This window comes from Diabrotica undecimpunctata, chromosome 7, assembly GCF_040954645.1.
Source record: "Diabrotica undecimpunctata isolate CICGRU chromosome 7, icDiaUnde3, whole genome shotgun sequence".
Lineage (NCBI taxonomy): Eukaryota > Metazoa > Arthropoda > Insecta > Coleoptera > Chrysomelidae > Diabrotica > Diabrotica undecimpunctata.
In genome coordinates this window covers 65,141,518-65,155,121 of record NC_092809.1, presented here as the reverse complement: position 1 = coordinate 65,155,121, position 13,604 = coordinate 65,141,518, and the positions used below count along the sequence as shown (strand labels likewise).

General features: G+C 33.4%; 1 protein-coding gene across 1 annotated transcript in view; it reads right to left on the bottom strand.

Annotated features, from left to right (window-relative positions):
• Positions 1 to 6,084: 6,084 nt before the first annotated feature.
• LOC140446792 (ficolin-1-like) overlaps positions 6,085 to 13,604 on the bottom strand; it is a 216,639-nt gene continuing 209,119 nt past the window's right edge. Inside the window, exon 6 of the mRNA XM_072539381.1 lies at positions 6,085 to 6,348. Within this exon, the coding sequence (XP_072395482.1) occupies positions 6,179 to 6,348 (170 nt within the window). The 3' untranslated portion in view covers positions 6,085 to 6,178. The remainder of the gene's footprint in view (positions 6,349 to 13,604) is intronic.

Genomic DNA, 13,604 nt, shown 5'->3' with positions numbered 1-13,604 from the left:
AGTCTTTAACCTGTCTTCTGATGCTTCTGTACTGCCATCATTTCTAATTTGAATATTTAGAGAGTTACATGTTTTGTAGGTGTCCGTTTTGCGTATTTAAATCCAATGTTAAACTCCTTGCAAAAAATATTTCCGTAGCAGTTACATATTTCTGTGTGACTCATTAAACTGATAAGTCGATAGTCACTGCACTGTCTGGCATTTTTATTTTTGGAAATAGTTATTATTATAGATTCTAATGAGTTTTCTAGTAATTTACCGCTGCTATATATCATTTTATAGAAGGAGGTGATAATTGCAACATTCTTCATCTAATAGCTGTAACAATACTGCAGGTACCTCGTCAGGACCAGATCCTGCGTTTTGCTTTATCGATGGTCTTTTGAACTTCTAAGATTAAAATAGGTGGGCCAGTATCTCGGTTAGATGTTACTTCCTGGTATATTCTTTGGTCATCTTTTAATAATTGTATTATGTAATTTTCCAATTGCAGCGCTCTTTAACATAACTTAAAATTCTACCAACAGAGTCTTGCAATATATTTTGCGTATAAGTTCGGTTTTGCCTGTTAATTCTTTTAATTTAATATGCAAATGCAAGCTTTCAGGTCGTTGCGCCAGTTTCTTAATTTCTAAAAAGGATTCTTGTAACCATCGGCATTTTGCTACTTTAATTATTTTTCGGATTTCTTTATGTATTTCATTTAATTTTTCTCTTTTTTTGAAATTGTACTGCCTCTGAACCTTCATTGGATCTAAGATGTCATGTGTTATCCAGTCATTTTTAATTGTTCGTAATTTTAAAAAAATTTCTGAAGATGCAGTGACTATTGTTGTTTTCATTTATTTTTAGAAATTAGAAAAGATCGAAGTAGGCAACTGGTAAATGCAAGCAAGGGACAGAACAGAATGTAGCACCAAGATGATGATACAAAAAATCTACGCCAAACAAGATTGTATTACTGTGAGTAACATACAACAAAGTACAAAGTACGTTTGTCCTTGAAGAACAAAGTCCTTGAAAATGACAAACACTATAAAGGAAGCAAGGTCGAAGAACATACTAAGATCAAAAATATTTAGAAAAACCACTGATTCACTAACGAATGTAGAACAGAGCTAAAAAGAAGATCAGATTTGAGATTAAAAAATTTGCGATCGCAAAAACAAGACGATCTAGAAAGGTGAAAAACAAAAAAAAGTAAATAAAATCCTAAGGGCGCCCAAACGAAATTATAAGGATTAAAAAGTAAAGCGTATTGAAAAAAATTAAAACACACAATAAAACTGGATATCGGGGAAATGGATGTAAAAGGTAAGCAAGAAAGCCTGATAGTTGAGGAAGACCAAATATGTGAAAGATGGAAAGAATATTTCAAAGAGATGATAAATCACGGAATGGCTATTGAAGAAAATTATAATGTTTCTAAACCTTAGATACTAATAAAAAAAAATACCAAATCCTACAAGAGAAAAAATATTAAAGAAATAATAAAAGATATTATTATGAAAAATTAAAGAAGCTCCCGGGGAGCGGCATTATGGCAGAGAACTTAAAATATGGAGGAGAAGCTTTAATAAGCCAACATAGTGAGCTAATGCTAGAACCTTAAGAATGGAACAAATCCATTATAGTTCCTATAGACCAAAAAGGGAGATAGAACTGAAAGCGCAAACTAAATAGGAATATCTCTGTTAGAGGTAATATAATGAAGTGCTCGCCATACACGATTAAAAATATATGTAGAGAAGAATCTAGGAGAATACCAGAGAGGATTTGGTAAGAGAAGATCAACAACAAATTAAATTTTTATACTAAAACAAATTTTGATGAATTGCTATAAATACAACATTTCAGCACAGCACAAGTATTTTCATTGATTAGAAAGCCGCCTATGATACAACACATAGAAACAAACTACTAAAAACGGTAAAAGAATTCCAAGTGCCAGAAAAAATAGTAAGATTGGTAAAAATGACAATTAATCAAACCATTTTTGCTGTGAAATGCAACGGTACAGTCTCAGAAGAATTATAAGTAAAAAAAGGTGTTCGCCAAGAAGACCCGTTATCTGCATTGTGTTTTAATATAATTCTAGAAAAATTTTTAAGGGTTAGTGGGATAAATAGGTCCGGCACTATTTTTTACAAAGAGTACCCATGCTTAGGATACGCTGATGCTTTATTTATCCCATCTTTATTCTTTTGTATACATCAATGTTTATATTTTTTCAATAAATATATTTCTATACATTGAAAATTAAAATTATTCATCGTTCGTTGTTTCTCACTTATTCGAAATACATTATTATGTTTACGATATTAAAAATAAAACCAATCAAACCAATTGTCATTATTTATTCAAATAAAAAACCTGTTTCAAATATCGTTCAATTATTAGATTATATTATTTCACAGTCTATCACCTCGCCTCTTTCCCCGCGCCTATAAACTTTTCGTCTTCAAATTTAGGTGAACAAAGTGCAGGGCATGACCAGTAGGTAGGATCGAAAAAAACGTTTTTTCGAATTTGATAATAGCGCGGGTGGCAAAAGTTGCCATTCATAAAAGTAAGTTTTTTGCCAAAATTTTTTTTTTAAATCAACCCCTTCAGGTGCCCCAACCCCCTAAAAAAAAGTTTTTTTTTGGAAAAATTTTTCGATACGGCCCTACGTGTAAACTCTTCTTAAATGTAAAAAGTGTGTGTTAAAAAATTGGAGGCACTCGGAACATTTTTGGAGGTGCCCCAGTTACGTAAAGAAATATGTGTTTTTATTTATTTTGACTTTCAAATATATTTTGGTTACTTTTCACATTATTTCGTTTTATTCAAGTTAATTAAATTTCTATAGTTAAAAATATTATAATAGTTGCTTTTGTGCAAAGATCCACCAGCTTCAATAATAGCAACAGAAACTGCAAACACTCTAGTGAACATCTGGAAGAAGTCATCGGTTCCAACAATTACATTTAAAAAAGTTACTGAGAAAGTAAAAAAATTGAATACTGACTATAGGACTCTACTCAAACCATATAAGGGCAGGCAGCAATCTGAAAGCTACACAAAGAAGCTTACAGATTTAAAACTTAGCTGGGAGGAAACTCTCTTTGATATTGCTAGTTGTAAATGTAAAGACCTCAACGATTGCCATTGCTCCAAAGAGAAGAAGATTCCAGCACAAGAAAGGGAATTTGTAATAGATCAGCGAACTACCAGAAACCTAGTCATAGGATTAATTGATGTAGCATCATCCAGGAAATTAGCAAAAAGAAACCAAAGAATGATGGAACGATCTCAAGAACATGAAGAACAATTTGAAAAACGCCCAAAATTAAAGTCTAGAGATACTGCATCTGAGTCAGGAGACTCTGAGAATGAGACTAGGACTGATCCTGGAAAGTTGTCTGACTCTGATCCCCAGCCCTGTTGTTCTTCCACATCTGAAAACGTTACAAATTTGCAAATGGGGGTAAATCTCACAGCTTTTGCTAGGGAGTGCGATCGTTACGGTGTTTCAGACAGAAGCGCTGCATCACTTTCTTCCGCTCTGTTACAAGATTTGGGCATCATTAATGAACAGGACACTTCCAAAATAATAGATCGAAATAAAGTTCGTCGGGAAAGGGAAAAGCACAGGAAAGAATTGCAAAATGAGAACATGGAGGTAGTAGAAGCATTATATTTTGATGGACGGAAGGATAAATCCCTGACACAAACTAAGAAGGGCGATAAGTATTACTATAGTATCATCACAGAGGAACATATTATATCCGTGGTAAAAGAGCCAGGTTCCATTTACCTCGGCCATTTAGCCGTATCGTCTGGATCAGCTGTCGTCATCAAAGATGCAATATTGGATTTCTTTAATAGAAAAGAAGTATCGACTGAATCGTTAATAGCAGTTGGATGTGATGGTACCAATGTCAACACAGGGACAAACGCAGGAATAATAAGACTACTAGAAATTGCCCTAAATCGCCCTCTTCAGTGGTTTATTTGCATGTTACATCTAAACGAACTTCCGTTACGCCACCTTTTAATCCAACTTGATGGTGTTACTCAAGGTCCGAAAGCTTTTTCTGGTGCCATTGGAAAATCAATACAAGCTTGTGAAACCCTCCCTTTAGTCAGATTCTCCAAAATTGTGAGTAACACTATTCCTGATTTAGATAGAAAGATTTTGAGTACTGATCAGCAATATTTGTATGATATGTTGCATGCAGTATCATCTGAAGAATGCAGCGAAGACCTTGCGAGGATTAAACCAGGACCAGTCGTACATTCAAGATGGGTGACAACGGCGAGTAGAATCCTTCGGTATAGGTCGCATCGGAGCATCCCTCCGAAAATCTGGTACACTTAGCTAAATTTATCATGAAAGTATATGGTCCATTATGGTTCAGTATCAAATGTAAGCCATTGTGTACTGAAGGTCCACGACATTTGTGGAGATTAATTGCATATTCAAGATATATGCCGACTGAGTTAAGGAAGATAGTAGATGGGGTAATACAAAGGAATGGCTATTTTTGCCACTCAGAGAACCTGCTTCTAGCGATGTTGGCAGATACCAGAGAGCACATCCGCAAGTTAGCCTGTCGCAGAATAATTGCTTCTAGAAAAGAGAACAAAAATTCAACATCTGTCAGACAATTTCGCGTACCTCCTTTAAACATGCAGGCAGAGGATTATACAGATATAATTTACTGGTATGAAACAGATAGGTCAGAACCACCAATAATAAAGCACGTCTCCGACGAGGACCTGGAAAGTTTTGTATCTGGTCAAGAAACTGCAGCACCCTTTCTAGATTTGTCCAAGTTCCCCTGCCACACTCAGGCCACTGAAAGATGTGTACATTTAGTTACAGAGGCATCATCTAAAGTTTGTGGAGAGGAAAAACGAGATGGTTTCATAAAATCTCGAATCGAGTCCAGGAAGCTAATAAAATCATTTAATTCTCAGAAGTCAGAATTTAAGTTTAAATAACCTTTTGTTCCTTTTAATAATAATATAAGTTATAAGTTAAATATTTGTTAATAATAACATATTTTTTGTAAATCGGTACACGTTCCTTTTAAGGTAAATACGTTTTGGCAGCTTAAGTGTTTTGTTGAATTGTTAGTTTTATTTTTCTTACCTACATTACTGTTCCTACACTCACTTTTAATATTTAATATTACCTTATAGAAATGTAACGAGTCGTATTACCGTCAATAAATGTATTATTCCGTTAATTTGTTTAGATTTCAGCTAAAATTTTATTATCTACATGAAATAGGATTTTTTTATTTTCCGTTATGTCTTTGGGACACCTCCAAAAATGTTCCGAGAGCCTCCAAATTTTGAACACAAACTTTTTAAACATTCAAGAAGAGTTTACATATCGGGCCGTATCGAAAAATTTTTCAAAAAAAAATTTTTTTTAGGAGGTTGGGGCACCTGAAGGGGTTGATGTAAAAAAAAAATTTTTGGCAAAAAACTTACTTTTATGAATGGCAACTTTTGCCACAAGGGCCATTATCAAATTCGAAAAAAAGTTTTTTTCGATCCATCCTAATGACCAGTCTATCTTTATTTATACGTCCATGTACAGAACAGATTAGAAGCATGGCACAGAAAGATACTACACAGAATGTTTGGTGGAAAAGTAGTAGAGGGAGAATGGGGAAGACGAACTGATGCAGAAGTATACCAATTGTATGATTACTGTACAATAACAAAACTGGTGAAAAAACATAGACTAAAATATTGCTTGGAGAGTACCTGAGGGCAAAAAAAAGAGAGGAAGACCAAGAAAGAAATGGAGAGATGTGGTGATGAAAGATGTCAGAGAGATGGGAATCAGAGATTGCAAGATGATAGCTAAGAACAGAAAGTTATGGAAATTATCCATCCAGCAATGAGTCTAAAAAGCCTGTTAACGCTTCACATACATACATAAACTTCATCTTAACAGGTTTCAGTTGTTGAGTATATGCTAAATGTTTACGTCTTATAGAACCTTTAATACAAACGGCCTGATATTATATTGTGATCGGGTATCTCGATTCACCGGAGGTAAAAATCTTAAAAAATGCTATAACTGTTTTAAGTATTTATTTTTCATGTTATAAATAGGTATTAAATTTGAGATATTTTATTACAATTACTTAGATTGTATCATCGCATACAATTTCTATGCTCCTATGGGCCGTATTAATATCCTAGAACCAGCTAAATTGTATTCGTGACCCCTGAATCCTGACCAATTAAGGCCGTGGTGTTTGTAGGCGTCCGATAGTGCAATATTCATATACTTTCCATTTAAATTACTTGCGTGGCAACTTGTATACCACCAGGCCCCATCTAAAACAAAAATAGGTTTAAAGGATTAATTGTTTGAAATTTTTGTGAGTACATTATCAGTGGGTAAAAAAAAGAAAGACTTACAATTCGTGTTATCATAACCTGGACGACCTGTCTCGATTTAAATTAGTCATTTAAGGATCCCGATTTCGTTTAAAGTATATAAACAACAAAAATTTGAATACAATCGGCAATTACAAATTGCTAAAAAGTCAGCTTACTGTAATTTTATTACTAATTCCAATAATAAACCTAGAGACTGCTGGAAAATAGTAAATTTCGAAAGAAACAACACAAGATCCAGTTCGGTACAACCTAATCTACTTTCACACGAAATAAATCAATTTTTTACTACAATTGCAGAGAATATAATTACATTTCTATCCACTATTAATGTCGATGTTCTCTTTAATAATAAACATTATCCTTCTTCGATCAAGTCCTTTTTTTGGTCCAGTTGTGGAAGAAGAGGTCTCTCAAACAATAAAGTCTCTTAGTAATTCTAATTGTAGGGACATTTATGAAATTAATAGCAAAATTTTAAGAGAAACTTACGAAATAGGTTTAACACCTTTTACTCATCTTATTAATTTAATTCTATCAACTGGAGTGTTTTTAGAAGTACTAAAATACTCAAAAGTACTACCAATTTACAAAAAAGGTGATTCCTCAAAAACTGACAGTTACAGACCCATAAGCATCGTTTCTTCTTTTGTCAAGGTGATTGAAAAGGTTATCAAACCACAATTTTATTCCTATGTTGAGTCAAATAATTACTTTAGCAACTCACAATATGGATTTAGAAGTGCTCTTTCTATGATGAACGCAGTATTTAATGTTGTGAGCGAGGTGATTGAGGGGCTTGAACGCAGCAATCGCATAGCAATTTCTCTTTGCGACTTGTCGAAGGCTTCATAAATTAAATTACTATGGAATCAGAGCTATCCCTCTTAAGCTTATAACTTCTTAACTAAGTGGTAGAAACCAGGCGGTAGTATCTAAAGGAAATTCCTTTGATTTTCTATTCGTAAAACATAGAGTCCCACAAGGTTTGGTCTTAGAATCTCTTTTGTTTATTATTTATGTCAACGATTTGTCTAAATTCATATTTATATTACCAAACGTTTGTTTAACAAAACGTTTGCAAACAAATGTTCTAAATTCATATATTATAGTACCAAACCATACAGTTCGCAGAAGATACGACATACGTTATATCAGTAAAAAATAATGATGATGAGGAAAATGCCCCATGAGGAACTTTCTACTAAATCTAGCTCATGGTTTGCTGCAAACAACCTAAAACTTAACTCTGATAAAAAGCAAAATTCGGTTATGTCTGCAAGTAATTTACACCATAATTCAGATAACAAAGATACTGTTAAACTATTGGGAATAACCATAGATAATCGACTCAACTGGTCGGCTCATATTTCACAACTTAAGAAGAAGCTATCAAGTTTATTATTTGTTTTTCGCCAACTAGCAAGGGTTATCAATTTTAAAATAATAAAAATAACATATTTTTCTTTATACCACTTTCTCCTAAACTATGGTGTTATCATATGTGTCAATTCAACAAATGCACTTAAAATTTTTAGAATCCAAAAGAAAGCTATCAGGATTTTAGCTGGGATTGGTTATCTAGAACACTGCCGACCTTTATAGTTAAATTATGCCGCTACCTACTCTGTTGACATTTTAAGTTCTAACTGAAATTCACAGAAAACGTGCCCATTTAATAAAGCAGTCTGATTTTCATGTTCACAATACGCGAAATTGTCACTACCTACGAACAAATCGCTGTAGATTAAGTCTTTTAGAAAAAATTGACTTAATGATAACTATTACAATATTTTACCAAAAAGATACCTAAGCTGTAATAGTTTCGATAAAGTTATAAAAAATTATCTTCTAAAACATTGTCTTTACTGCTCAGAAGAATATATTACTCATTACAGAACATTCACTTAACTGCTTACCGTAAATTTGCCATAAATGTTTTTCTGTTTAATATGTGTTCTTTTTTTATTTACAATTAAGGCTCATCAACCTATGTGGTTCATAGCGCCGCTCGGTATTACAATCTTTTTTTACATTTATGGATACTTAATATACTGATTTTGACATATTATAATATAAAAATCTATATTATAGATTTTTACATACATAAATCAGAATTATACTAAGTACGTTGGTTAATAGGAGAATTGACTATTACACATTTATTTGTATACGCACTGATGTTTATATTTGGTTCACAAACAAAATCATTAGTTTAAGACATTATTTTTAAAACTTTTTTGCCTCCTATAAACTAGTTTTTTTCTAGTTGGCCATAAAATTACAATTAGTTTCTACGGATACAATAATTACAAACTGTTCCATCAACAATGGTCAATAATTTCAAGCTATCATTTTTAGTGTAAATAAGATTATTATTAAAAATTTTGATATTACAATGGCCTACACATTTCAGGAAATGGCAGATATGCATTTAAATTTTGGGTAAGTTGGATCAGATTAAATTATGATTTCAATAAACTATCAGGAATATCGTAGGTGAATGTCAAGGAAATAGTGCAGCAGCCGCAAGGTGTTATGCAGTAAAATACCCCAATCGAAATACACCCGATAGACGATTATTTCTTACTATTGATCGTCGTTTACGGGAAACGGGTACATTCCAACCGCAAGTTGCTGGCAATAGTGGTCGTTCAATAATGGATGCAACTGATAAAGATATTTTCGAAATCATTGAAGAAGTCCCTGGAACACGTACGATGGTAATAGCTGCTCAACTAAATATTCCTCACGTAAGGGTTTGGAGGCGTTTGAAGCTGCTTAAACCATATCACTTAAAAACGGTTCAAGAGTTATTGGTTGAAGATTATCCTAAAAGGATTGGATTTTGCGATTATTTGTTAATGGAAAACACTCGAAATGTTAAGTTTATTAGAAATATTTTGTTTACCACCGAGGCTACCTTTAGTAGAAATGGAATAACAAACCATCGTAACGAGCACATTTAGGCCGACGAAAATCCTCACGCCAAAAAAACGACTCATCACCAAAGGACTTACAAAGTTAATGTTTGGGCAGGAATTGTGGATAACAATCTAATAGGCCCAATACTTCTTCCCAACAATTTAAATGGTGGTAATTATTTTCAGTTCTTGGCAAACGATTTGCAAGAGTGTTTGAAAGAATTAAATATTGCAATAAAGCAAAATATGTGGTTTTTACAAGATGACGCTCCACCGCATTGCAGTAATGAAGTCCGGGAATACCTTTGCAGGTAGTATCCTGTATTAGTATAAAGGATATAATACTTGTAGTCGATGACAAGCTAAATTCTCTTGCGCATGGATTGAGTAAGGTTCAAGAAATATTCTTCTGCTATGGTCACCCACAATCTGTTCAACTCCTCTTTCAGCTGATTTATGTTGCTCGGTCACATGTTCTAACACTTTTGCACCTTATTTTTTATAATATTTCAAGCGTTCGTGATGGGATTAGGACCGGGCGAGTTACCTGGCCATTCCAATACGTTGATATTGGGATAATTCAAGAACTTTGACACTGTCTTGGCCTTGTTAGCTCCATCATGCATAAAGAAGTCACATTCGTCAATTTACCACAGGTTCAATAAATGTTATTCTAGAATGCCCTTCTTTTATTTCCACTAAACGCACCCTATATCATTACACTATCACGATGTTTGACGGTTTTAACTGTGAACTTTGGGTAGTACCTGGAAGCGGTGTGTGAACGACGAACAAATTTGGAACTTCCTCTTAGTATCCTGAACGTACTTTCGTCACTGAACATGATTTTTTTTCATTGTTCAGTTGTTTAATGGTGATATCTTTTACAAAAATCTAATCTTTTTTTCTTCATTGCTTTTGTAATCAAGAGTTTCTTTACAGCACGTCGACTTGGTAAGGCTAGATTTGTCTGAAGCCGGTGACGAATTGTTCTTGAAACATTCTGAAGGAGTGTAGGATGTTTATTTTTGAGTTCTGTGGCTTCAACATTACTTTACGCCCGATGATTGTATCATTTCTAGATGATGTTTTTTTAGGAGCTCCAGAAACAGGTTTTCTTTCTTCTGTTGTATGAGTTTATTTCGACAGCATATTTTTTACTTTAATTTATAATTGAACGATCCCAAATATCACTGAGTAAATAAAAAGAAGTTTAACACTGACTACTCGCACAAAGTCAACAGTATACAGTCAGAGTATATATCACAAATAGTAGTGTCAGTGGAATAGGACGGGTGGGAAGAGTGATTTGCATGGGCCCAGCCGTTCGTAATGGCGACGGCGCTACTAGTCACGTTAGGTAGGGAGTATGACATAGCAAGAGGCGTATGACATTAATGTAAGTACTGTTGCCATGGTTTTACTAGTTTTGCATATTTACCCGAATAATGATTATACTATAAAAATATTTTCCAAAAAAAAAAAACAAAGATTGTAGCAATTTCGACTACTGTGATTGTAGTAAATTAGATTGTAGCAACTTATTTCTAAAGAATTATGAGTATATATCGAAAAAAAAATGTGTTAGTGGTAACATTGTAATCCACGCCTTTGCAAGTTGAAAATGGCGTTATAAAAATATTGTATTCCAAATTTTAGAAATAGGCGATAAAAACAGTATATACATATTAATTTTTATATATCTAATAAACATTGCTAAATAAGAAGAAGGTACAATACAAAAATGATATAGTATTTTTAAAATCTTTAAAACTCTTAACTCTTATAATTGCATTCCTTAAAGTTGCTTTATTTTTAAAAGAAAACTCATAATTGCATTCCTAAAATTTGCCTTATTTTATAAAAAAAGTTATTGCATTCTTAATTCTAATAATATTTCATTATTTTAGATTTTCATGGACCTTCTACTTTTGAGCAATAGTTACATCTTAATTTGTAATGATCCTGAAGAGCAAGATTGCAGAAATGCTAAAGTTTACACTTTATTATCTACAGATGATCCCTTAGGAAGAGTATTTTAGAAGATATGGAACTAATAAATAAGCACTAATAAATATAGAGGCATCTGTATTTGTTTATTAAAAGAAAGATCTCCAACACGATGGGAAGATTAAATGAAGATTGGGGGAAAAATCACTCCATGAAGTTGTCCATCTGGTACAGGATTGCAGCCAATGGAGACAGCAAGCTAAAAATATTCAGAGTGGTCCCACACATACCCTGACAAGGGTTTAAGGAATGAGGAGGATATTTGTTGCCAAAACTTTTTTTGGCGTTGTTTTTGTTGTTTTCGCGACTTTGGTTTGTTAATGTAATGGCAAACAAGTATAGTCATAAAATATTAAATAAAAACTTTCCTGTACCATAAGATATACTTTCTCTATCTGATATTATGATATACATTTATATATAAAAATGCATAAGTGTATACTGTATTTTTGGACAGAGAGAATATATCTTTTGACATAGAATAAGTTTGTATTTCTTATTTTAAGACTATATTTTTCATTCAAAGTATACTTTTTAAATTTTGGCGCCTAAAATTTGGAGCATTTTTTTTAATTTACCGCCAAATAAAATTAGTTTCGGCCCGTCCGCATTTGGTGCTAGAAACTCTCTCCCAAAACTTTCTATGGGACTTACCTTACTAGGGGGGTATGTAATCTGTGTACAGTACAAACATGCAGAATAAACTAAAGAAACTAAGCGGTCAGTAAACTGGTAAGTGTTCCCAAACCTACCGAAAAGTCGGTAGATCTACCGATTTCGACGTTTTTTTACCGATATACCGAAAAAGACTTAAATTCTACCGAATTTTATATTCAGATAGAAATTTTTACTTATTTCTAAATTTGAGAAGAAATATATAAAAGACAAAACAATTTTTCTTGCGATATCGAATGAACGAAGCTTCGGAGCTAAACAGATTGCAATTTAAACGAGTTTAATTCTGGCAAAGACATCTGTGAGATAAAAGTTTTAGGTATTTCTTATCTTTTGTATTTAGGCAACATTTTATTTATTCTTCTTCTTCTTTTTCTTCTAATGGCGCTACAACCCTTTGTCTTGGCCTGCTTAACAATGTTCTTCCATTCTGCCCTGTCGGATACTTTCCTTTGCCATTGCCTGATGTTCATGGTTTTAAGATCCTCTCTACGTCGTCTATCCACCTTTTACGGGGCATTCCTCTTGTTCTGTCTTCTTGTAGCTTCCATCTCTGGACTACTTTTACAGCTGGATTATCTGACATTCATTCTAGGTGACCAAGCCAGTTTTTTCTTTGTGACTTTACAAATCTAACAATATCTGCGCTCTGCATTAGCTCATCCAGCTCGTGGTTCATTTTAATTCTCCACGAACCATCGCTGCATTAGGTTGGTCCAAATATCTCCCCTAGTATTTTGCGCTCAAATATTCTTAGTTAATTTCCATCAGTGGTTGAGAGGGTCCACGTTTCACATCCATATGTGACCACTGGTCTAATTACTGTTTTGTAGATTCTAAGCTTAGACTCACGATTCAGTAACTTACTTTTCATTAAGTCTTTGTATGCATAAAAGCACTTTACCGCTAAGAATCAGTGCTTGTATTTCTTGACTGATGTTGTTGTTGTCATCTATTATTGAGCCTAGGTAGGGAAAAGTGAAGGCATATTTGTAGGTATGGTTGTCTACCTTCAGATTCTCACCTCACAAGTTCCAACGTGCCAGCAGTGCCAACCTTCTCGTTTTCAGTTCAGTGTCTCGGTTCTCATTTTTTTTATTTTATTAGATTTAAATGAATAAACATATTTATTTTTTTTTTAAAGAAACGAATTGCAAAACATAATGAAATTTAAACAAAATATTAAATTTTGAAAAATCTACCGATTTTACTTCCACAATCTACCGATTTTTTAAAAGAATTCTACCGATTTTATTTTTTACGTTTGGGAACACTGAAAAACAGACAGCCGCCGTCGCAAGTATGTTATCCCCTCTCCCCTCAAATGCTAAATAAACGCAGACAGAACGCATGCAATTTTTCTTCGAATTTAGTGATTTATTTGGCAATGTAAAGATTTTTTTTTGCTGGCTCTGTACTAATGACAGAAGTTTGGCTTATTATTTAACGTCGGTGCTTGTATACAAGTCTTATCATATTGATTGCTACATTGATTTAAAAATTTCTCAAAAAATAATGTCTCATTTTATTCCTGGCTTTAACTTTTTTTGCTTATACTTCGACTATCGACTAGCAAAGTCGATT